Source organism: Hirundo rustica, chromosome 7 (assembly GCF_015227805.2).
Source record: "Hirundo rustica isolate bHirRus1 chromosome 7, bHirRus1.pri.v3, whole genome shotgun sequence".
NCBI lineage: Eukaryota > Metazoa > Chordata > Aves > Passeriformes > Hirundinidae > Hirundo > Hirundo rustica.
This window is the reverse complement of record NC_053456.1, coordinates 4,060,068-4,086,641: the sequence shown is the minus strand read 5'-3', so window position 1 is coordinate 4,086,641 and position 26,574 is coordinate 4,060,068. Positions and strand designations below refer to the sequence as shown.

The 26,574-nt window shown below is 41.2% G+C and overlaps 1 protein-coding gene across 1 annotated transcript in view; it reads left to right on the top strand.

Annotated features, from left to right (window-relative positions):
- The first annotated feature begins 1,231 nt into the window (after positions 1 to 1,231).
- ARHGAP15 (Rho GTPase activating protein 15) overlaps positions 1,232 to 26,574 on the top strand; it is a 332,079-nt gene continuing 306,736 nt past the window's right edge. Inside the window, exons 1-2 of the mRNA XM_040069035.2 lie at positions 1,232 to 1,271; positions 17,993 to 18,172. Of these exons, the coding sequence (XP_039924969.1) occupies positions 1,248 to 1,271; positions 17,993 to 18,172 (204 nt within the window). The 5' untranslated portion in view covers positions 1,232 to 1,247. The remainder of the gene's footprint in view (positions 1,272 to 17,992; positions 18,173 to 26,574) is intronic.

The following is a 26,574-nucleotide window of genomic DNA, read 5'->3' as shown; positions in this document are numbered from 1 at the left end:
ATGGCTTTGCTCTCTCCATTATCTCTATTTTCCTCTAATACAGCCATGGATGTTCTCCTTCAGGGCACCCAGTGATTTTGTTGTTGGGCCTCTGTACAGATGGGACAGAGCTTCTCGAGGAGCTCCTCCTCTCAACAGAGCTCATTTTATCTCACTGTCGGGACCAAACCCTAAATATCAGGGTGGCCGTGGTTTTCTCAGGTCATATGGCAGGTGTTTGCTGGGTTTTTTTTTGTGGGAGACACCCAAAACAATGCCAAAGCATTACCAGAGCTCTCTTCAGCCTGACCAGCATAGTGGTTGTTCCCACAGCACCACAGCCCTGCCCTGCACGGGAATCCCCGCTGCTCCAATTTGTAAGTCGACCTAGAAACACCAGAAAAATATGGCTGTCCCTTGCTGAAACAAACAAAAAAGCCACGTGGCAGATGCTGATGAAGGCATTTACGAGGAAGGGGCTTTTCCAGAGCCCCAAGGGCGCAGAGCTGTGCCAAGATCTGGTGTTTCTCTGGGTTCCCCCTGGCTGGGAGGGACCATTGTGGTGTGGGATGATGCGGGAAGTGACGCAGGGCAGCAGCTGTGTGTGCCCCTGCTTCTCCAAGGGCTGCTTCGTGGGGGTGTCTTAGAGCAGAAAACCAAAGAAACAGAAGTGTTTGCCTGTCTGACCTCTACCAGATGATAGTACGAGTCACTACAGGTGGATTTTTTTAGTAGCAAACTCTCTGATTGTCCAGAACTTGCTGCTTTATTAATCTAAGTAACAGTGCAGCGAGTGTCCTGCTTACTAAAGCTATATTTCAAAATAGCAAAGCAGATTTGCTGCAAGCTGTTTATTTCAGTACTCAAAGGGTTTCATTGAAGGTAAGAAAAGGGAAGTTGTCTAAAGGCTTAGAATCATAATTCCATTCAGCATTTCCTTTTAAACCTCATCTTTACCTTCTGCAAAAGCTAACCTTCCCTGTTGGCTGCAATTTTCACAAAGAAGCTGCTTTCATACCTTAAAATCTGTGTTTTTCTCCAATCCAGAAGAATTTTACTCTAACCTCTAGATGTAAGCCGCTTACGGGTGAGATGGTTCACTTCTGCTCTTGCAGGAAGTGGTTTATTTTACTTTTTTCCCTGCTTTTTTTCGCTCTGTACGAGCTGTGGCACTAACTCAAATGCTGTCTCTAGACATGTGACCTTGATCTTTTCCGTTCTTTTGAAATAGTTAGAACAGTTGCTTGTTGATGGCGGCTTGAGATGAGATGACAACGTCCCTGAGGCTGCAGGTAAGGAGCCTCTGAGCCACCTCAGTGCAGTTTGGGAAACCCATTGCTGAAAATTTGTAAAATAACCATAGCTACGAGCATTTTATTTTGTGAGCATTCAAATCAGGTTGCTTTAATCGCATGATTATTTCTGTAGGCCTTTGTGAATTTGGAAGCAATGAGAAAAGTGTGAAGGATACAGATGTGAAATGATGTTTTAAATAAGTGCTAGGAATTTAGCAAACCTGCTGCGTTCTTTGCAAGAAGCAACTTTACCTGACCTGGTCTGGTACTCCAAACCACTAATCCCTTCTCATATCCCATACGGAACTAACTAGCTCTCCCCAAAAATGTAGAAAATTTTGTGGCACTGGCTGGAAAATGAGATTAGATCACTTTTCCCAGTGTTTGCCCTTCCTGAGTGCAGTTTAGCTCTGCTTGATTAACTGGTTCCTGTGCTGGTGACCGTCAGGGATGTGATTAGTAGCCATGGATACTGCAAAAGTCTCTGGGTAGGTGTCTAGCTGTTTTGGTATTTCTAGAGTGTGAAGAGGTTGATAGAGGGATTTCTTGCCCTACCCGATATCAAGAAGTTTGATACCACACTATTATTTGTCAGTTGTACTGGTAGGAATAGAACAAGGGGCAGAAAGGACATTCCACGTAAAATATCCTGAGTTTCTCTACGGGCAGTGGATGGAGATCCTCGTGGAGCTGTTCAGTGGAGGTGTCACGGCTGTGTGTTTCCCGCATGGGCTGTTCAAACCCTGGCTGATTCACCCTCTGCTTCAGAGCTGGCCAGAAAAGGATTGCATGTCCTGAGCCCCCTCCTCAAAGTTTTCCCTCAGCAAAGACACCTCTGCATTGCTGCTGGTGGGCAAACAACTTTCTGTCCTGCACAGCTTTTCAAAGAAATATTATTTCACGATGACGCTCAGCTAACAAAATAAAGCACTTTGATTATGGGCCACATAAAGGAGAGCCAGAATTAGCAAGGCTTGTTTTTATGCCAAAGATTTTTTTATCTCAGTAACGTGCAGCTTGCTGCAAACTTTGTGACTTGTGCTCCTGTTTGTAGCTGGTTGCCTTCTCGTACACAGGCAACTTGGGTTGCTTTCAGAATTACGGGTCAGAGTTGAAAGATATCACACAATATCTTTTTGGAATTAGTGCATACTAATTGGAGACAGATTTTAGTGTAACGTAAGACCACATTTCATATTTTCTGTACTTTTTGGAGGGGGAAAAAAAAAAGTTGTCCTGCCTGCATACACAAATCAGCACAGACAAGAAAATTGTATAAAAAGAACATGTTCTCATCCTGGGCTGTGTTTGTTGTGATTTTTATGTTTCTGCTGCAGAGTCTTAAGAGTAATTTAAAATGCTTTTTCCAAAGAGCTGTGAGATTTGGTGAAGTAGTTTGCATTCTCAGAGTTTTATGTCTTTATTTTATCCCTTTCTCTGCAACTTACCCCTTTGTGTCCAAGAAAATTCATTTTACTGCAGCATGTCTTGTTCAGTTTACCTCTCCATCCAATTACATCTGTGATGTGCATTTGTTCATTTTCTTTTCCAAATAGAGTGAACAGCAGAAGCACTCTGTATTTTAAAACTCCTGCTATAAAATATTATTGAAAAAAAAAAAAAAACCCACGCACCGAAAAAACCAACAACCAAAAAAAACCCCCAAAAAACAGAAAAGAAATTTGCTTTTTTTGACAGCATTTGTAGAATATTTTTTTTTTTTTTCTTTGACACAAAGGTATGTTGTTTTGGAAGAGATGCTCCATCTTCTTCCAACCAGGCTTGGGTGCTCGACACTCGTGGTGGTCCCTGTCACCAGGGGGCTGTATCCTGGCCTTGGGTATGTTCCTCCCTACCTGGAGTGAAACAGGAGAAAGAAACTAAAATGGTGACTGAGGCATGTCTGAGTTTTTCTCCTGGTGTTTGAGTGGTAAATCTCCACAACCTCCAACGTGGCTCCAGTTTGGATTTCTCTGTTTGTTTCTGGTCCCAGAAATTCTTACTTCTTTGCAGCAATGAGCTTCAGGACAGGTTTTAAAAAGCAGCATCCTATGCAGTGGGGTGGATTTCCCTTTGTGATCTCTGGTGCTACAATTTTTGGTGTGCTGCCCAAAGGCTTCAGCTCGAGTTTTTGCTGCTGGACTTTGAGCCATGGTAACTGCTGCATTATGACATGTTTTACTGATTCACATTCAGGATTGTGGGTTGTAAGCAGAGTCTTATGGATTTTTTGATGCTCACTATACTTGTTGATCTTTCTTGATTTTTATTTTTGTTGTTAGATACCTCTGTGCTGTGTCAGATCAGTGTGAGTTGTTAACCATGAGCTGTTGAAGCCTGCACGTGGTTAAAATCCATCTCTTGTTGTTGAAGAGCTCTGTCAGCACTTAAGCGTGTTCCTAACTTTTAACCTGAAACAGGGTAATGGTACAGAACATGTCTTAATCCTCTATTGGTGCTGTTTGGGCTGATCTCTTTTAAAAACAAAATAAAGCATCAGTTGAGCTCCAGCCAAAATCTCTACATTCCACTTACCTCCTAAGAATTCCATATGGGTGGAAGAAACCAGTTTCTAGGTGTTACAAAGGCAGAAAATGATGCTGATAGATACTGTTAAATGCAGATGCTTTTCCTGATTTCATTTTTTGGTAGTATTAGTCTTGAAGAAAGCAGATTGGATACAATTTTGGCACAGATTTTCCACGATAATTCAAGTGCCATTCGGAGCAGTGCAGCAGATTTCCCCACCTGGTGGCACAACCTGCGCAAAGCTGTCCCTTTTCCGTTCCATGGTGGCTCCCAAGAGCTCTTGTCACCATCAAACTGGTGCCGTGACCTCTGAGGGTCAGGGTGGGCTGAATGCCTTGCTACTTTCAGTGGGAATTTGGGAACCTGGGCTACGTGAGGAGGTTTTGTTGTTACCTGCTCTGAAATCTTCTCTTAAGGTGGGTGTGCTTCAACGAGTGGTCTCAGTGAATCTGAATTTCCCTCTCTTACCAGCCCCTGAAGGACAGAGATGGTTGCTCCCTTGCTGTGCTGGATGTTAAGATCGTGCCTTCACGCACTCAGCATGCCCGTGTCAGTCTTCCCTGCTCTGAGAAATACTATAAAAAGGTTGTTTTGGAGACTCACTACAAAACAAGCACTGCTAGCTCCTCATTTACACTGGGACTTCCTCAACGCAGAGCTATTTTTTACTTAAAGAGTGAGACTTCTTGTCACAGTCTTGCATCATCTTTGTCACAACTCGAAGCTCCCTGGGCTGCAAACTTCCAGGCTGACTGAGACGGGAGCAAAAGGAAAGCACTTGGATTTTCATTAAGAATGTTAGGAAATTATTTCTGGGCACAAACGTTTAGATGTTGCAAACTGACAACGGGGCAAATCCAGCCCATGCAAGAGCTGTCGGTGGAAGAAGCCAGGCCATGCTGGAGAAGATTTCCAGGGCATTCTTGGTTCATATTAAAATAATCAGGAAATGTTGACATCTGGCACATGTAAAATAAATCCTCTTTGCAGAAACTAGGAACAAAAGTTCATATATTCTTAAAAATTTTGACTTTTTTCTCTTAATTTGTCAATGTTCCTCTCAACTTACTTATTAGAAAGAAATGTTTTGAGAATTAAATAGGAAAGGTATCAGAGGTTTAAATAGATATTTGTATTCTCCAAGTTATCTGCTAAGCTACTGTGTGTACGTTCAAGTTGCATTAACTCTAGGGAGTGCTCAGATATTTACTGAAGCATTTCTTCAATAAATTAACTGAGTTTGGTGGTGCTATGGTTGGTGCTAGGTTGTTTAAGGCCCATATAACTCTTTCTGTCATTTGACGCTGACAGACATTGAACCATTCACTTCCAGTTAAGCTGGGTATTGTGGGTCTCTACCGTGGCTTTCATGAATATTTTTACCAAACCTTGCACCTGATACCCTAAGCAGGCACAGTCCTTGAACAGATGAACTTAAAGGGACTTGTGATTCCTTCTGCAAAAGATCCATCAGTTTCCAGTGCACCTGCAACCTGATAAGAGGGGAGGTGGAGACAAGGGGGAAGGGAAAACAGAAGTGAACGTGGCTTAGAGCTGTAGAGGCGTTTGTCGAATATGTGCTTGTTCTTTGTTTTGGATTTCTTCTTCTGCCCCACCCCGAGCAAAACCACTGCTGTATTTGGTGCTGAATCAGATACCAGTTACCAAAAGTGCTCTTGGGCAGGACACAGCCCTTGGCACCTGAGCTTGTTTATTTGCTACTCAGGATGTTACAAATTCTCTTTCCTTCGGGGTGAGGAAGGAAATGACAGAGATATTTTGTGAAAACAGTTGAAGCTCCAGAGTTCTGTCTCTGAGGAAGCTCTGTCACCTCCATGGCTGAAGGCTTTGTCCCCAGCCTGCTGGATGTCAGGAATTCTCAGCTTTCTGGTGTCCCTGCTGCAGCTGGGGCTCAGAGCCAACCCCACACACACCCCACAGGAGGGCCCAATGGCCACACCATGGACACCCAGAGCAGACAACAGGAGCCTCCCTGGCCCCTCTCAAAAATGCATTTCTAGCAAATGGTTTTGCTACGAATTAATTGGTATTTTTCACCTGGGAGGGTGCCACATCAGACTTTCCGTCTCTCAGAGCTCTGGCACACGCTGCCATTTGCGTGTCAGGCTGAGCAGTGCTGAGGTTTGATCCAGAGAGATTAACATTTACATTATCAGCAGAACATTGCATTCTTGGTTAATTTATTAGAAAAACAACCACCCAACAAAGTATAGTAATGAGTAATCAAATCCTTGTGATGATTTTAGATTTAGGATTAACACATCCAGCATTAATCCATCCAGCATTAATCCATCAGCTCTTGGAGTGCCGAAGAAAGCAAAAGCAGCCCAAGTGAAAGCACTCCATTTCCTCCTCCTTCATTAATCCTAAACCCTGGAAAAGGCAAGGAGTGCCCCAAGTTATAGCAGAAGCTTAGAGGAAGTGATGTCTTCAACCCATCCTTGAATTTCCTTTGGACAGTCCAGCACTAGCTCCTGCTTGAGTAGGATGCAGTCACAGACACTTGAGACATTCAGAATTGCTGCACAGAGTTTAAATTTGAAAACTTCTTTTCTAGCTTTAATTTTCTTCTGAAGATCGGGTCTTTTGTAAGACCTTTCTCAGAGTGGGGGTAGGTGAAAAGAGGGCATCTTTTAAGATGTGGAGCCAAAATCATATGGAATAAAAGAATGAAAGAAGTTAAGTGAAGATATTACTTATCAGAGCTGTACCCTGCACCAAGATTCAGGTATTGAGGGAACAATGTTGATGCAGTCCAAGGACATTTTAACTCAGGTGCAAAGAACTGCAGAGGTTCATTTGAGCTGCGTGCAGCTATTTCATCCATAAAAGGGATTTGAGGACAATACCTCATAAACCCAGTGGAAAATGTAGCAGTCATTAAGTATTTTTGCCCTGAACAGTGCTGGGGGCAGATGAATGGCTGTGACAGTTTCACAATGAGTGTTGGTGCTCGCAGGCAGCTCTGGCTCTGCTGTGCTCCAGTTGGCGTTGGCTTCGGCTGTGTGTGACACATCTGTGCTGGGGCACAGGTGGCTGTGGCCTCCTGGCCTGCAGGGAATGTGTGCAGGGTTTCCTGGAATCACCCTGAACCACCTTAGTGAGATAAACCAAAGTTTTCTTGTCCCTGGCTGAGGAATTTCACTGAGCCTATGCTCAAACTACTTGTGCCATCAAAGCCACCATCCAGGGGAGTTGGAAATGGATGATCCCTAAGGTCCTTTGCAACACAAATCATTATATGAGTCTATGAAATTAGCTTTTGTGGCAGCACAGTGCCCTCGGTATTCCCCCTGTGCAGGCATCTCAGCTGCACATGTGATCTCAGATGTTATCACACGGAACAAGTGCCTTTGTCTCCTCTTTGTCACTCCTGCTGCCTTGTGCTCTGTGGTGGCTGCTGGAGAAAGCAAACTGGAGGCCCCATGAAATGCAGAAGAGGGGCTTGCTCAAAGCAAACCGCAAAGAATTTCCCCTTCTGGTTCCTGCTGCAGCTTCAAAGTTTTCTCCTAAAGCTGTAGGTGCCGTCTCTGCTGCATTTCACAGCAGCGTCTCTTGGAAGCGCGGCACCAGGAGTTCTGCGCTGGAAAGTGGAGATGGAGTGTGGGAGCAGATTAAAAGTGTCTGGAGGATTTTTTTTCCTCCCTCAGTTGGGAAGTGGGAGCAGTGAGAAGAAGTGAGGGAACAGCTGCAGGATCACAGCACAAAAACTGCTGCAGACATCGATGGTGGGAGATGGAGAGGAGAGGGTGGGAGGGGCTGTTTCGTGTGCGCAGCATGGGAAGTCAAACATCATCGGGGGAGTGGGAGGGAGGGCATCTCTCTGTCCTGGTAAAGGACAAGCCTCCTTTCTGTACAAATATTCAGGCAGGCAGGGTCAGGGAAAAAAAAAAAAAAAAAAAAAAAAAAAAAAAAAAAGCCTCATTGTAAGTTTAAAATAAAAAGAGAAATAATACTATCACAAATTCACTTTGGTCTTTAATTTATTTTTAAAGTCTGAGAAGATTCAAAGCCTTTGGTATTCAACAATCTCAGTATCTCAGTTTCACAGATGTCCTCCGTGGGATGATGGGTATAGGGAACTGCAAAAAGGGCTAAGGCATAGCAAATGTGCATTGACACTACGAAGCTGAGGAACTCTGAGATACTCTAAGAGGTTAAAACTGCTGGTGCCACTTCACCAAAGGCCTGGCAGAGAGCAAGAAGGCATTTTTTCTGGTGAAAGGGGTGGTGCTGCTGCAGCAACTGAGGACTGGAGGGCAAAGTGAGGCATGACTTACAAGTGCTCCACGTGTTCAGCAGTGCCCAACTGATTTAGAGCTGGAGTGAGACAAAACTCGCGTATAGTTTTACTCAGTGTGAATGTGAAACGTTTCCTCCTGATGAATCATCCACTGGGGCTGTGGGGAGGGCAGGAATGGGCCGTCACACCCTACCCAAATGAGCCTTGGGACAGTCCTGTCCCTGGTAAATTAAACCCAAAATTTCTGGTGGCAGAGCTCTGGAATTTAGAACTTACAGGAGGTTTGTTTCTTTGGCTATTTGCAGCAAGCTTTCAGGTGTTTAAAAAATATTTTTCTAATACATCAGTTTGTCTTGTGGTACAAACTCTTCTACTTCCCCAGAGAGTTTGGGCTGTTCCAAAATTACCATCACCACATGTCTAGTTCAGGTAAGCATGGAAAGCTTGGATGAGTATCCAAATCTCTGCGAGGAGAAGTTCTGCAGAATTGAGCTGGAAGTATTTCAAGCAGCCTTACTTTGAAATTTCTGTCACTTCTGCTTCTGCTTGTATCTGTAAATACTGCAAGAATAACCTTTCCCATAGTATCTCATCACTTCAGATCTCTGGCAACATTAAAAGTAACAACACTTTTCTGAACATTTAGGCTATAGGAACAGATTTCTTTCAAGCACCGGGGAAAATTTGTGATTCTTATGTGATCTTCCTAGAGAAAACATTGAATTTTTTTTTATTCTTTTTTTAATTCCGAATTAGACCGGTTTAAACTAAAAAGTTACCATGAAGCAATCATCAGGTGCAGGTGTGAAATGAGTTTAGACTGGTCAGTCTTGAGGTGTTGGGAAAGCCATGGCTCTACTCTGTACTTAACCTGCAGTAAATAAACCTTTAGAAAAAAAGAAGGAGGTAGAAGGAAACTTTCTTCTCCTTACGAGTAGGACAGGTCAGGAATACCCAAGCATTCTCCTCTAGCACTTACTAAGTCTTATCTAGTGTTAAACCAATTAAATGCATGAATCATAAACAGTTTCTAAATTTTACGCTGCTGTAAATTACTCAGTGCCATTGGTCTAATGTCCAAACGGTTCTAGTCTTGCTGTTCAGGGCCATAGGGGACACTGCAAGTGCTGTGTCTAGGATGATACTCACAATGGTTCTTAATGCTGTGCCTGTATAACCAATATTCCCCATCAGAAGGATTGTAGTCTGGCTTACACAGCATAGAAAATAGAGGCAGGTGTTGTGGATCAGAAAGCAATCCAGAAAGAAATGAAAGGTGCTGCCAGCAAGAAGACCTAGAAGTAGCTTCTTTTTTTTTCATTTTTTTTTTCCCCCAGGCATGTTCTTTTACATATTCAACTGAATTTCTACTATGGACAACTGTTCCCAGAACATATGCAGGCCAAACTGTACACAAAGGATACAGGATACTTTTAGCTTCCAGTTCCACTGGGAGCTGAGATATTGAATTGACATAGGAATGGTGAAAATAGACTCCATTATGCTATCCCATATGATATATTGGGACAGAAGAGCTATTGGAACAACTGCTACCTTCTTTGAGACCTTCCCATGATACATAATTAGGGAACTAAGTGATGCAAGAGGAGGCATGACCATGTGAAGTCTTTTACCCTGTTATATGTGGGTTTGTTGTTTTCAGTAATATCCCAGTGGCATTTCCAAGCAGGTTTTGTTTGTGCAAGGGAAGATCTGCAGATAGCAGGTCATGGAGCATTACAGGATTAGAGCTGTTGGATCTGGAGTCATAAAACATGGATGTGAAGAGTTTGGCACTGTATCCATAAAACTTTGGAATAGTAACTCTCCCATTCTCCTCTCTTTCTAATTCTCTGAACATTTCCAACCAGATAGGAAAGCAAATCCAGAGGGAGCAGGTCTCTGTCCTATAGAGACCAAGCAGATTTTCACTGTTTTCCTTTGTCATCTGTACTGCTCTTTTCAAGAGTTTATCTATGTACAGAAGGGAGCAGACTCTGGGGTTGTCATCCTCTATGAAATTCCAGAATAACACAAAGGAGAACTTTAAGGCCCTTTTAAATCCTCACTGATAACCATTGCCAGTCCAGAAGAGGCACATAATTTTTTTCCTTTCATGTTTTTCTTCATCCAGTCCTGGAGACAGATCAAGGAAAAATTTGCAAAGATTAATAATACTTACATTGAATACATTTGGATAAGATATTTTGCTGCCACTTGCTAGAAAGTAGTATTTATATAAGCATTTTGTTATTTTATCTTTTTTTTTAAATTTATTTTGTAGTCTGCTATAACTTGTTGAAAATACAGAAAAAAGCTGCAGTCAATCTTCATATCAATAAGTTTTAGCCCTGTGTAAATGGACAGGAAATCACTGAAGCACCAACTGTACCAGTCTGTAAGGTGTTGTGGGGTGCAGACTGTACTCAGGTGGGTCTGTGACCTGCTGTAAGTAGAGAATGACACATCCTTAATACGTGTGTAAAACCCTCAGGATTGAGAAATGAAATACCGCACTCCAATGCTTTAATTCTTAGAAACTGACTCAAAAAAAAAAAAGTTCTTAGACCCAAAATTAAACAAAATCATTGCTTTTGAACAAGGGGCAGGTTTGTGCCTTTCCCTCTTCTTACAAAGTGCATTTCCTTGGCTGGCTCCATAGTGCAATGAGTGCTTTGTCTCTCCTCCTCAACGTTGGTACTGCTCAGCTGTAATTCCATCAGCCTCAGTTGGTTCTCTGGGAACTCAGAATCAGAATCAGGCCTTTAAGGCCTGCCTGGAACCAGCTTTTCTGTGTTGCACAAGCCAGAAAGAAATGATGTTACATGAAAACACATTTTATTCCTACCGGGTATTAGGTTGGTACACGAGATTTCTGTTGTGAGAATTACGTAGTTGCTGACCAAGTGGTGTTGTAAAGCATAGCCCTCTCTTACTATAAGACAGTAAATCAAAGAGGCTGAAATTATCATCATATCAAGGATCAGGTTAAAATCTCACCCATAACAAGATTTTCAGCCTAAACACTTGTTCAATGCTTTACTCTTGTATTGAGTTACTACCTGGAAAGTCTGCTAAGTGATAGGACAAGAGGAAATGGCTTCAAGTTGTGTCAGGGGAGGTTTATATTGGATTTTAGGGAAAACTCCTTCACTGAAAGGGTGATCAAGCATTGGAACAGGCTGCATAGAAAAGTGGTGGAATCACAGTCCCTGACACACAGAAGTGTTCAAAATCATGTAGATGTTGTGCTTAGGGACATGGTTTAGTGATGGACCTGTCAATGGATGATGTTAGAGGTATTTTCCAAGCTCAATTATTCTCTGATTCTATGATTTTGTTCAAGCTGTGCTGAGAAATTTGCCTTTAGGTGCATCCTTCATAGAGACTGAATGATATACCTCAGAGCATAAAAAATTGTGAATAATGGTTCGGGGAGCTGTATGCCACACAGGGTAACAGAGAAATTCTGGACAGTGAGATATGGCTGCAAACAAAGCATAAAAGATTATTTGTTCTTCTCTTTGACCGCAGCAGAGAGATGGGTAACTGTTCATATAAATTGGAGTGGGCCATTTCTGCTTTTATTTGCAGAAAGTCCACAAGTGCTGGACTAGAAAAGAGTAGTAACAAAGCCAGCTGTTCGAGGATCTGCGTGATCCTTGGTCTGTGAGTTGTCTGTTCTGACACACCACCAGAAGTTTAACACGGCTGCAACAGGTTAAAAAATTAAAAGAGGGTGTGATAATTAATGCTGATTAACAGGGTTTTTTGTAGGGCTTAGGGTGCATCAACTTAGAGATGAGACGGCAGTTTTGGCTGATGAGGGAAACTGAGCTGTCAAGTTTAGGACATTTAACATCTTACAGCAGGCTGAACCCAGTGTTAAATTCTGGTTTATTGTCTATTTGATATAAACAGACCTAAGAGGGTTAAGGAAACAGGCAGTGGTGAGGTTGTGTCATTCCTCACCTCCTGCTTTGATTAAAGGTAGGAATGATGGCAGAAATTAATCCTGCTTCCTAAGTACCTGATACATATTCTTGCAAATGAAAAGGCTTAGGAAGTTTATGTCTGTTTTGTATTTTCAGTCCAATGGATTTCTCTGTTTTCCAGTGCTCAGATAAACTGGTTTCAGGACACTCCTGGGCACCAGCCCAGGACGCTGTATCCCTCAGCGTGTTTGTGTCCCTGCCCTGGGCACAGGGGTGGGATGTTTCAGCTCTGAGAGCAGCGCGGTGGGGATGGTTGAAATAAAACAGACACAGCAAAGTGCAGATAGAGAAATTTATTGGTTATCCTCTCTCTTTACATGCAAGTTTTTTTTTTTAATTTATTTTATTTTAAGTTTTTTCCTTTGTGCACTTTTATTTTCCATCACTGTGTGTGTTTAAGCCGAGCTGTGCCTCGGCAGAGATATCAGTGTGGCACAGGCCAAGGGCAAAACCTAAGAGCAGCAATATTTGCATAGGTGTGTTGATTTTGGTGATAAACACTTTCACAGGCACAGTGACACGTTCTCCTTTGCAGGAGCGCTCCAACTCACCACATGTCTGGCATTCTCTTGGGGGTTTTTTTCAGTTGTTCACTGAAACTTCCGCTTCTATTTTTATGGTTTTACAGGCTTAAAGTCTGGTGTGATGGTGAACCTAGTGCTGATTTTTATCCTTCTATGATATTGTTGTATTGGGTTTCGTGGATGCTCTTCAAGTACTTGTGTGCTCTTGAGCAAAATACTTAAATTAGTCAGCGCAACAAGATGCACTTCAATTTTGCAGAGTTTGCACTCTGCTGTGTCGAGAACTTTCATGTTCATTATGCTTCTGACTTGATAGTGGTGAGAGTCACAAGGAGAAAATGTGGGAGAAATTAAAAATTTATTTAGAAATACTGAAAAAATATTATTTTAAAGTCATAATCCTGAATAACAAATTTGAGAAGCTATATTAATTAGGCTTTTTTTTTTCTCTTTTTTTTGGAGAAAAGTACATGTCACAAATGTTTTATCATAGAAACCTAGAACGATGTGTGTTGGAAAGGAATTTAAAGCTCATCTTGTTCAAACCCCCTGCCATGGACAGGGACATATTCCACGGTCCCAGGTTGCTCCAAGCCCTGTCCAACCTGGCCTTGGACTCTTCCAGGGATCCAGGAGCAGCCACAGCTTCTCTGGTGCAAGATGCTGATGAATTATCATTTGCATTCTGTCTTCTACTGTAGGTAGCTGTGGGAAATGTAGACCTAGCTGAAGCCAAAATTTCGAAATACTGCTCTCTTCTTGTTTCTTGAAGAATTAATTCTCTGCTTTGTAAAAAATCTATGTACTGACTTTGCCAGTACTGCACCAAACCTCAGGAAATAAAGTTCTTGGCTAATACCAATCAGTCCTACCATTATAGGGTCACCTTTTGGACAAAGCAGCAAGTGTAAAATGGATTAAAATGCTGATAAATGCAATATGAAACTGATTCTAGGACGTGCTGTAGGAGGGCAATACTTACTGACTGTCACTCTGAGACAGAAATCGTAGTTCAGCTACGAAAGGTGTCAGAACGGTAGGAATAAGAACAATTCACTCTATCTTCATTTTTCAAAAACAAGCAAAAAAAAGTTTATTTTTGCTTTTTTGATAGAAACTCTAAATAGCAACAGAAGGGTTTGCTCCTTTGTTTCCTTTGTCATCTTCTTTCTCTTTTCAAAGAGACAAAAAAAAATTTTCCCCATCAAACAAAAATAATTGACATATTTTCACTATTATCAAATATCATGATCCTGTGAAAGCTCCATTTTTAAATGAAGCATTGCAGAAAATCTTCTGATGAATAGTTTTGGTAATTCCCAAGACTTTGTGGGGAAGGAGGAGACCTGATCTTCACCATTTGCTGTGCAATTCCCAAAACTGGGGCTGGATTCTCAGAAGTGAGATGGCTTTGCTGTGTCTATGGATTTTTATCCTCAATAACCTTCCTGTTTTTCACTTCCACAACACTCATAATTTCCACACCATGTGTTTGAAAGTCAGCTGTGCATTTAGAAATTGGGGGTTTAGGCTCTTTAGGAACCGTCAAATGTCACTTGAAAATTTATTAGCCAGCTCTCTCCTGTAGTTGGTGTCTGAGCTCTGGTTTATCTCATTCTGCTTCAGCACAAAGTTGCTACGCTACTTGCTGAAGCAGACTCACATCCTCCTGGAGCTTTCCAAACACATGGACCCATTTGTGGGAAAAGTCACTGCAAGAGTTGACCCACTGAGGCTGCAAATTTTACTAAAGGATGAACTACTTTTTCCTTTAAATAAGGTTATTGAACTCCTGAAGTATCTCTGGAAGTGACTGGTTGTGTAGGACTGGATTGGTTTTGCTGCCACAGCCAAAAAAGTGATTTTGTTCCTTCAGCTCAGTGGTATTTCTTGCCCCATAAGTGACTCACTCACTCTCCAGAAATTAAACTCCTCCTTCCTCATATCTATTGTAACCTCTTCTCCCCACTCTATGAATCAGTTTTCCTTCCTCATCCATCCATCCTCACGTCAAGGATTTTTCTGGCTCCTGGCCATTCCTCACCCTTTTCCAAACTTCCCCTCCAGTTCCACAGTGCCCCAAAGCAGAAATTTCCAAGAGGAATTTTGAGTGTGTTCCCTTGTTTCTCTTCTTTTAGGTTAATGTCTCAAAGTGGTCCTGCCCCTTTATTTCAGGAACACTCTAAACAACAGGGTGGAGAGGAGGAGAAATTCTGTCTTGGTTTAATGCCCTTCTCTAGCAAATCAACCATAGGAGGTTTCAAACCTAAAATTTATATCCAGATGCTGTTTGCCAAAAGGCAAATTAGCTAATTATATAATGGACATGGAGTGCCACACAAGCAGTTGCACGGGGCTTGGCAACTCTGCCTTCCAAAGGAAGCGAAGCAAATTCCCCTGCAAAACCTGCCCAAACTTGGCCCTGATGCTTCTATTAACAATTTGGAAGCGCCAACCCATAAATGCAGAAGATAGGATCCTTTTTATGTTTTCTGGTGGTATTTTATCTGTTTCCTTATGGTCCTCCCCTCTGTTCCTCAAAAAAAAAAAAAAAAAAAAAATAGTTAGGACAAAAACGAGCAAACAAACAAACAATAGAGGCAGGGCAGAGTGCGAGGATTACCAAATCCTCCCTGCAAATGCAAATGTCGTGCTGTTGCATTTGTGGAGCTCATATTCAGGGTGCCATCTACCGGCATGCAGGGCTGGTAACGCTGTCAGGAGCCTGAGCGGAGCTTGGACAGCGAGGGATTCCTACCTGAAAACCCTAAGGGCACAGCTTTTGTGCCTTTCTTCCAGATTATGCCAGACATCCTCCATATTCTGCAGGATTCTCACTGTGTTTTACACTAAGACAAATCTGATGGTGGAAATGTTCCATTTTGGGGTTTTGTTGTTGTTTGCTTTTATAGTAGCTCTTGTAATTTTAGCGTCTTGGAAAACCTCCTTGTGATATTCTGATGTATGCAAATTAGTTCAAATTTCCAGGAAAATTAACCAAGGTTCAATGAGATTGGAATCAAAAGTTTCAGAAGTCTTTGCAGCCTTGTCATTTACTGACTGTGTTCCTACTTGTGATCCAGGGCATGACTTTGTCACACTATTAAACTTTTTAATGTCACGTCATGTACCGACAACACCAGAGAGAGACTACCTAATTAAAACTCATAATGCTCCCTAGAAGGGATATGTCAGAGTTTTATAGGTGGGAGATTTCAGAAGAAAATCTGAGCGATGTGCTCCAGCCAAACATTGGATCCGTGACAGAGCCAGTGTTGCTCTCGTCTCTCAAGTCTGATCTGCTCTCCAGCCTGGAGCCTACTGAAAATCTGTTGAGAAGTAATTTTGATTTGATACCAACATGAAATACAAAATGATTTGACTCTCCAAGTTTAGGAGGAAGAAAAAAAAAAAAAAAATTCCTGCTTGGAGCTGCTGCAGTCCTTACTGCCAAAATGACAAAGTGTCCCTGTGACATGGATTTGGGTGCTGACTGCTCTGAAGGGTGGTGAGAAGTGTCTTGAGGAGGGAGAACACACAGTGCTGCCCACCAGGGATCCGTGGAAGGAGTTTTCTCAAGTACAGCACACCAGCTCTGTGTCAGTCATAGGCAAGCATGCTCCTAAGTAACACAAAACCGCTTTAATCTAATTTCTGTAACCTGAGGTTCAGCTTCTGTGGGGATCCTTGAGTAACGGAGTCAATGCAGGAAACAGCCAATGGGCACAAGCTTTCTTGTTGGTATGATTAAATTCAGTGTTCCTAACATGGCACATCACGTTGAGTGAGCAAAGGGCTAATGTTGAAGCACTTACTCCTTTCTCTTTTTGAGAGTGCTGTCATGGATGGGTCTAAATTCCCCTGAAGGTCCCAGCCTGTGCCAGGGTGGTTGGAAATATGTGATCTTTAAGGTCCCTTAATCCCCAAAATAGCCTGTGATTCTAGGAAAAGCTTTCTGGTCATGGTCTGAGGCGAACACTTCTAGGTGCTCGTGCCTGAGCAGGTTGGACCAGATGAGTTACCAAGGTCTCTCCCACCCTCAGCCATTCTGGCTGCATGACCTGTTGTTATCCTCTACAATTTAGGGCAATTTCCTGTCAGGAATGGTTTTATCAGTGCCAAGAGGGGCTGAAGGTGTAGGAGCTGTGTCCTCCCAGCTGCACAGGCTGTGGTCCTGCACAGAGATGTGCAGCACAGCTCCCCATCTCCCTCTCCCACCTTCACACAAGGACCATGTGTTCTCTGCTCTGATGCCTTCATAGCAATGGGCTTTCTTGGAATCAAGGAATTTAATCTTTCAGAGCCTTCAGAAGTTGTGGGGATGTTGCTAGAAACAGCCATGCTCTCCAACCCATTTGGAAAACGCTGATTTTTCAACCTTTTATAGTATAACTTCACTTAAATGGATTTCCATTTCCCTGGCTCCATAGTTGGGAAACCAGCTATTTCAGCTTGTGTAGTATCTCTTCCTTACACATTTTCTCACGTGGTTACACAGCAATATAAAGAGCCAGTTTTCTTGTGACTCTCAGTAGATTGCTGCACCCACGAGCTACATGCAGTAGTACGAGGGTGAGCAAGGGGGGAGGAAAACAGAGCAAGTGTTGTACATCACTCTCTCAATGTTTTCTACAGTTCTACAGGAAATATAAAGCAACTTTTGACCACAAAAAAAAAAAAAAAAAAAAAAAAAAAAAAAAAAAAAGTTTTGGGGCTTCAAATAGCTAGAAGGGAGTTGAGTTGTTCTAGCACCAAATCAGGAGGTTGAACAGCAGCACTGTGGTCACTATAGGTCCACCCTCCATCCAAGGGTTTGAGAGCTCAGCCATTTCTCAATTTCAGATTTTAAAAATGGACAGAGAAACAAAAAATCTCATTTGTGCTGCTAGTAGAACTGTGAAAATGACGGGCTATTTTATCAGCTCCAGGTTTGGCTCTAGGACACTAGAGCAGGGTTGCAGCGTGGCCCTGAGATGCACTTGTAGCTTGCTAGTGTGGGACTGTGGAGGTAAGATATGTTAATTGGCTTCACAGCGTGTCCTTTCCCTTTGCAAGATTTAAAATGTGTCCTGTGAGCAGGGCCAAAGACAAAGTGGAGCGGCTGCCAGCTGGATGTGGCAGAGGCTTGCAGGGAGATTACACCATGGAGGAGAATGGCTTTTGAGATAAGGATAATCTTTTACATAAACTAACTCTTCCAAGGCAGTTTGGATGGGAGAGTGATAAAGGCAATAATAAAACTACAGGCTGACAGAGCTGATAGTTATCTTGGTGTTCAAAGATGATCAAGATCTTGCCAGCAAGATCACTCAGCTTCTTCTCCTGACTGCAGTGACACAGATATGGCATTGATACGTTTTTGTATGAGGAGTCCTTAGATTAATGCTCTTATTTTGCATTCTTCAGGTCAATCCAGCAACCATGGAAAGGTCTTCAACTTCTGATACAGCCTCTGAAAAGCCTAATCCTTCCCACCATAGCATGGGGGCTGTTCAAATGAGGATCAAAAATTCCAACAGTCACCACGACAGGCTGAGCCAAAGCAAATCTATGATTCTCTCTGAGAATGTGAAAGTCGCCGAGCCCGTAAGTAAAACACTCCTAATATTTTCTGAGTCTTCCAATTATTTTAAACCTACGGAAATATTTTACACATGTTAAGACACTGTTTCCATTATCATCGTTTGAAAGGAGGGATTTAAAGTCACTAATTCATTTTTTAGGAGTATCTCTAGGCATTGGAATAGCAATTTTCCTTCACGAAATACAGAATTTGGCTTCGGTGGCCGTGATCATAACTTCTACTCAGCATTTCAACTCCCAGTTGTAACGGCACTTAAGTAAGGCTTAAGTAAGCAGACAACAGCACTTCCAGTTTCAGATACACGTCACAGTCTCTCAACAGGCAAACTTCGAAAGCAGACAGAAGAAAACAAATGGAAATTTCAAACTCTGCAAATAAAGAACGACGTTGTAACAAAAATGTCTTGCTGTAAGACTGAACAAATGGTACAAAAATCAGACACTGAGCTTATGCTATTATTTCAATAGTTAACAGAGTCAAAGGAGTTGAGTAATTTTTTTATCCATTAGCATTTTTTTTTTTTTAATTAAATAGTTAGTGATGAACTCTGCTGCCAGTTGCATCCCTGCCCCTGTACTCCTTGTGAGCTGCTAAACAAACTGATTGGTATGAGTCTCCCCTGGTTAATTTTCTTCCATAATGGTGGCAACTTGCAGCTGAGGCCATACGATGTTACAAAATTATTTATGCAATGTTAGCCACTTTTTGGACTCCAGATCCATTTTGTTCTCAGAGAATGCAAATGAGGGAGAAGACTCTGTTAGCTGGGGACAGAGTCCCAGATCTCAGCCACTTCTCACAACCATGCCAAACATCATTTTTTTTTTGCTGTTGATGTAATGGATTCCTATGAAATATTCAGCTTTTTGACAAAGTTATTAAATGGAGGAAAGCCACAAGACCTCCAGTATTCCCTTTCCTTTTTTTACTCAAAATTAAACCTCAAAATTTAGACTTATTTAGAAATATGTTATTCTAGAGATTAATTTCTCTGGTGTAACTTAACTCATTTCACCTTATATTTCTAGAGTGAAAAATCTGTTTAGATCTCAGCAGCTGATAAGATACTCATTTACCATTTATTTAAATTATATTCTTTGCCTCAGACACACTGCATATGTTTCCCCCTTTTATCTGACTTGCAGTGTTCCTCCACCAAAAGCTTGGAACGCTGTTTACAATAATTTACTGGGAATTCTGTAATGTAATACCAGGAAGAACTGTACCTTTGAAAAAGTTTAAAAGTTAAGTATATTTAATGGTGCCTAACATTTTATTGGCTGTGTTTAACAAAAGGCACTAGGCTGCAGTTGTTTTTGACAAGCATGAAAACATCACAGCATGAGACTGCAAAAGGAATTATGTAGAGAAATTACAAGTGATCCATCTCTCAATGAATTATCCACCTCAATAGCCTGCAGAACTCAGCTACCAATTAACACCTACTTTATTACATGTTGGGATGTACTTAATAACTTTCATGTGTTTATGCACTATTACCTTGACTGATGCCTCTTGTACAATTAGGCATAATTGGCATATCAATATGCAAAAGTTAAAAGGATTAACCCTCTTAAAACTAATGAGCATTTCTGTATCCAGCTGCTAAATGAGACAAAATTAGCATTTTTCACTTTTGGGCAGGATTTTATCATGCAGTTTCTCATTGTTGATATTACCTTGTTACATAACTTTAGTTTGGGGGATAGTATGCTGGACTGTTACAGAGCAAGGGCCCTAAAAAGTTAAATTAGACATAAATAGACACTGCTGCATTCCAACAACCACACCAGGTGCAATATATGTTCGTTGGCTGGGAGCTGAAAAGTTGCTTTGTGTTGCATTTGTTTAGTAGCTAATTACATAAAAGCGGAATTTTACCGAGTATATGTCATTTTACCAAGCAAACTTGGCTCCGACATAATAGATTGAAAGCTTGCCATGCTCCTAATTTCCTTTCTGTTTCAATTCTTTTCATCTCTTTTTGCCATGCAGAATTTTCTGACTAGATATTGACAGGCTGAAAGTGTTTGGGTGTATTTACTTAAATAAGCCTCTTAAAGTTGTTTGCTAACGCCCAAAGTAAAAGCAGAATTCCTAAGGATCCAAATGCTTTCAACTGTGGGCTTTAAATGCAATGAGCTAAAGGAACATTGAAATGCCAATTGTGTGTATCAGCCGTGTGCTGACATATCTGGGCATGTGACTCGAGAAGGATTTGGGGGAAAGTGATGCAGGAGAATATTCTTCTATCCTTCCAAGTGTCCTGAAAAGGAAGGGTCCAGCTGATACACACATATATGTGTATAATATATATAAATTTAATAAAGTTGTTTCAAAAATCAAGACATTCTTCCCACTGCACTTTTCTACAGTCTTCACTTTTGCATTTAAAGGCGCACAGACCCCTGCTAAAAAGACACATATTACCAGAATATTAATCAAAGCTAATTATTTTGTGCTTGGAGAGAAAAAGGATTTATCCTTGTCTTCCTACTTGGAAATTTTCTGTTTTCACAGTCTGCCTCTGTTTAGATGATAGATATAATCCATGAGGCATCCATTGATTACGTTTATTTTCTATTTTACATTGACTGAGTATTTTTGTCTTCTAATTGGAGAGATTTTTCTCTTGAAAAACTAGCAGCAGCTGAATAAAGGATTCCATAGTACCCTTTTGCTCTCCATGTTTGGTGTGTGACATATACTCTGTTCTATTAATAAATGGGTCAAATCCTTTTTACTCAACTCATGCAAAACCTACAGACTTCAGAGGATTGAGGCAATCGGCCTTTGGCACGTTTTGAACAATCAGTAGAAATACAGATTTCTAAAACTTTTTTGGGAAGGAGGAAATGCCCACTCTGGACAATAAAGGGCTTCAACCAGGCACAAAGGTAGGGAGATGAGTGGTGATTTATGGAGGAGAAAAACGCTTAATTTTCTCTGAGGGATTTGCTGTGTTCTGGAGCATGTGCTGTGGTGCTTCTAAACACACCTGGGGCAATACTTTTGAAGGTGAACAGATTATTTTCTGTGGTGTGACAGGGAAGGATGTGCATCATACATCAGTAGGGCCATGTGCATTTTTGTAATGGTGCAGATGCAAATGTGGGAGGCAGGAACTAAACACGCAAGAGATTATTGGGGGTTTGTGTCATTTGTTTCAATGGAAATGCCTTTGTGCAAAGGTTGAAATTGATATTAATGCAGAGTCTAAAGAGCACAAATCATGAAGCTGGACACAGACTAGCAAGTGAGAGCTCTTTCTGTGCTTAATGGTAGCATCTGAACTAGCAATGTAAATGAATATTTGCTATTTTCATCTCTTAAACCCCAGGGAAGTGCATTTTGCTTCATTCAGCGCTACTCCAAACAATGAAATGTATTTTTTATTGGTGTCTATATTAAGAATTAGAACCTATTTAGACATTCTAAAATGTTAATGTATTAGAGCTTTCTCTGATTAGGTTAAACAAACTGGTAGGTTTATTTATCTCCTTAATACTTTATCAGAGAAATGGGAAGCAATCTTCTTTTGTTTCTTACTCCTGTGATTATAGAACACTTGCCAAAGTTATGGCTAGCCAAAAAGACAGAAATAAATTTGCTAAAAATATAAACCTTCTGTTTAGCAGAGTTTTTGAGCCATATTTTGAAATTGCAGGGCTTGTACATGTTTACTTCAAATCAAGCTTATAGTCAAGTTTGAGGCTTTGTTTGTATAGATTGTCCTGAAGTAGATCCTGATATTTAATTAAAATGACACTAAATCACATTGAATTGATAAGACTTGGCATCTCAAACAAAGGTAATTGCCCGTATTGGTTTTGTACAAAAATAGAGCTGCTTGGAAAATGTGCAGCCAACACAGACTGTCAACTCCATTTATAGATCAATATGTGAAAACCATTGATCAGGCAGGCATGTGTAACAGTAACACTTTGCATTTATTTGTTGTTTTTATACCACGTTAAGGCTTACAGGATTATCGGCTTCCAAAATATTTTGACTTCCTCGTAAATATGTTATCTGTTTAATGTTAATTACAAGACAGTCTCCAGCCCTCTTTTAGAGTATTTTCAGTTTCATTGCTATGGGTAGTTTTAGCTCAAAAAGGGATTATTTCAATCTCTGCGAGATCATCAGGGCTTCTTTTATAGCGCAGTTTATTTAGGGAAAGTTTTTGAGAATAGCTCCACTTTTTTCTTCCCCTAGTTTACTTTTTTTTTTTTTTCTTGGAGGAAAAAGCAAATCTTGACAAAGTATTTCTAAAAGCAGAAAGCCTGCTCCTCATGTAGTTTTGAAAAATATTCTCTTTACTGTGCTCTAATAGTGGCCTCCCAGAATTTATTCTCTGCAAATTTTGTCATCATACACTGGTCTGTTATAGATGCAGCCACATGTGTCTCTATGAAAGAAAAGAACTTCCCTTCAAGGTGTACACAAATCATGTAATATCACTGGGACAGATACAGAAAAATACGTGAGCTTCCCGTGACAACTGTTGGAATTGTTAATAAATGCAAGCTTACACCTTGTTTGCTCCAAGTATTTCAGGGTAGGTACGGAAGCAGTGTGTCCACATACATGGTCCAGTTTCACTTCCTGAAGATGAATATTGCTAAAAGAAAACAAGTCTGTTCAGCAACGTTAGTCACTCTCCTTTCTAGGGCAGGAAAATGAGAAATGAAGTGTGTCATATGTCCCCTTCCTGTATTCAGACTGGTTTTGTGCTTTGAAAGTGTAGATCTGCTCTCTGCTGGGTGTTGTGCTCACAGACTGTGTCCCTTGGCCCTTGTCTCCAGTTTTTCACCCGTTGCAGTGCCTGTGTCCCTTGCTCCCTACCTGAGGAGCTGCTCTGGCTCTGGGGCAGAGGCCCTCAACCTGCTCAGATGTTCTCCATGCCATAAACCCCTCTCACTTAAAGACTAAAAGTAGAAATTAAAGCATGGGCCTATTTGAGGGCTCAGCTTACCTTCAATAAGTGACTTTTCTCAGGTTTGCCTCCCAGCCTTTTCACAGGACCAATGTTTTGTGCGGATGTGTGTTTTCAGGCTCAAAACAAGCCTTTTGCTTTAGAGATTTGTTTGTTTGTTTTGTTTTGTTTTGTTTCTATTTTCTTAAATATACCCAGTAAAAAGGTATTCTTTATCGTGTATTTACATCGTAGCACTTCAGCTGAAATAATCCTATAAAGGAAGAAGTTAATTTTATTGTTCGACTCCCCATTTATTTCTCCTCCCCACAGTTTCACTGTATCATTTCAGCTGCGTAGCTTGATCATAATGAGATCATAGAAAAAGGAAAGCACCAGCACCTATTTCTTCTTGAAAGTGAGGATAAATTCATTTCAGCTCTATTAAAGGAATGGTGAATGTAACTGGTTTGGCTTCCTTGTTAAGCTAAACCGAAGTTCAGACGAGATATTATATGAGTCAGAATTGCTGATTTTGACTTTTACTCAGTGTGACAGAAGGGTAGGAAAAAGGTTCAAAAACCTCCATTTTCCCCTCCCTTTTTTTTTTTTTTTTTTTTTTTTTTTTTTTTCCCAATCTTACATTATCTCACGCTGTGAAAATCTTTACTCTATTTACCAAGCACAAATTAGTCTTGCCAAAGGTTCTGAAAGTTTGCTACTTCAGCTTAGATCCTAAAACTTCAAAGAGAGCTGCAACTCCACAAATTAGTGTATGTGCTCTGCCATGGCTATTTTCACTTGAACTTAGCTAAATTCGTTTATAATTTAGTGCTGATTGAACGCTGCCATAAACGTACACAAGACACATTTTTTAAAGTTAGTCCTCTGATTACTAATTTGAATAAAAAACTCTAACCTTGTTAGCATCTGGACTTATTTTCATAATAACAACCCCTTCAGAACCTACAAAGTAATGAATAATTGACAACAAATGAAATGTTTTGATAGTTGTCGGCACAAAGCATGTTTAATGTTTTGTGTTGCTTCCTAGCTAATTATGTAGATGACACATTTGTCAGACCTTGACTGCCATTAGAAACGTGTTTCCAGAGGGGAGAAAAACAGGCTATTCATAGAGTAATTAACTAGAATGCTCAATGACCTGTGAGAGATTCAAATGGCTGCCAGTTCAGACATTGTTTTGTTACAGAAGCAGAGGGGTAATTAAAATTCCAAATTACAGTGCTATGATGAAGCATTTGTTTGTTGACAGTATACTCTTACTCTAGTTTGTTAATTCTTTTTTAAATTGCTTCTAATCCATTTTATAGCTTTAGGAGTTCCGTCTTTGAATTTACTGACAACTAATATCATGGCAAATCGTTCCTCGGCGGGGCTCGGCGGTTCTGTGGGAGCACAAGGTGGGTGGGATGGGATCTCTGCTCTCGCCCTGAACCGTCGCACCGTGCGCTGTCACCGAGACGCGGCTAACGCGGCGCATCTTGTGAGATGATACGTTCATAATTCCGCGTTAGGGAAGACGTCCGCTCAGGGGAGGAAATGGTTCAGATGGAGTAATAATAATCAGACAAATTGAGGGAAGGTGTCCTAGAACGTTACGGGGAAGAGCTGTGATGTGGCTGCGGCCGGGGTGACTGTGGGTTAGGTGAAGCACTTTGGGAAGCCGAGGTCTGCTGGGTGATGGAGATTCGGAGGACAATCGTCTGTTTAAAGGAATCAGGCACAATATATGAGGAATGGGTTGTTTCATAAGAGTCGGCTTTTTTGTATCTTTTGGCAGCGCCCTTTGCGGGCAGTAAAGGACCCGACAGGGTAAGCTGTCTTTTCTCCTCCAAATGGGGACTCTTTACAAGTCCAAAGTGTTAAAGTTCTCTAAACAATGAATTAAATGCAAGCCCGAGTGAAATATTTATTTACTTTGCCAAAAGTGAGACTCTGGTTTTGTTAAGGAGATGTGACAGAAGTAACATGGTGTTTGATGCAGGAGAGCTGACAGCGGCATGGAGTGAGCGCTGATTATCCCGAAGACACTGTCAGCCGGGATTGATTTCCACTTTCTCCGTTTATGTAACGGTTCCTGTAATACAGCTGACCCCAAATCACGTTACCTTGTCATTTCTCTGCATGGATCAAGAAGAGATGAGCTGAAAATAGCTAGGCACTGACCTTGAACTTGGCGGAGAAGCGAGAAGTGACAGCGGGGGATGCTCTGCGGGCGGCTGCTCTGCGGCCGCGGCAGCACCAGGGGGCAGAGCAGCACCAGGGATCGCAGCTGGAGCAGCTGAGCCCGGACCCTCAACCCCGTGCCAAACGCCTTTTCCCCCACTCCCGCCCCTTTTCCTTCCCCTTTTTATTTTATTTTATTTTTTTTTTTCCCCCTTTAAAACCTGGGGAGATGCTAGCTGGAAGAGCAGCTGGCTCTAAAACGTCGGCGTTCCCATCATCCGCTGCTTGAAATTGGAATTATTTGAAGGGAAGTTCAATATTAAAATGTCTCCGAACTGAAGGCACCGTTAGGAAGTTTTGCATCCTCTTTATGAATATCTCCCTCCCCTTGTTTTCCTAACATCTAGTGAAAAAATGCAACATTTACTTTATCATTAGTAGAGTTTTCTACAATTTGGGTGGTTTATGAGAAGATCAATGCATTCCTCAAAGTCTACAAATCCCTTTGAGTTTAATAGAAAGCTTGGTATAGATACATATAAAAATATTTTTATGCTGATAGGACATCTTAAAAAAAGGGCAAAAAATAAATTAAAGAGGGTGGGTTTTTGGTTGTTTTTTTTTTTTTTTTTTTTTTTTTTTTTTTTTTTTTTTTTCTTTTCAGATGAGACACTTCTCTCTGTTGTAATATATGTCTTGAGGGGGGAAAAAAACTCAGTTTTGAAAATATTATTTAATTTACCATCTAAAACCCGTGCTTGACTTCTTTTGTTCCATATTTTCTTTTAATCTCTTAACAGCTCTTTTAGTGTCTGATGCTGGCCAGAGCTGTGGAGACGTGAGATGGCAGGGCTGGTTCTTCTCAAGGATCTGGGCTTTGAGGTGTCACTGCTCGGGGCAGGACCTTGTGAGAGCTTAGGACAGGACCAGGAGCCCTGAACTCACTCTTTATCTGCCCAGAGTTCCCACCCTCACTTGTTAACACTGAGATACTGATAGGAGAGGAGAGAAACACTCAAAACATATCTTCTAAGGTAGTGTTGGTAGTTCTTCACAGAACACAGGAGAAAACAAGGTGTAAATAAGAGTTTCTTAAATAGTAACTATTGATTTTATTGTCATCTATAGAGGAGCAGTGAAAATTCATACTAATACCAGTTCTTGTCCACAACATATAAAATGTGATGTCTCATTTAAGAGCAGAGTTGTGCTGGCTTAAAGGCAAAACCAGCGAGAGACTCCAAGTCAGAAAAAACAATTTAATAGGAGAGGAAAAAAAAAAAAAAAAGTAAAATA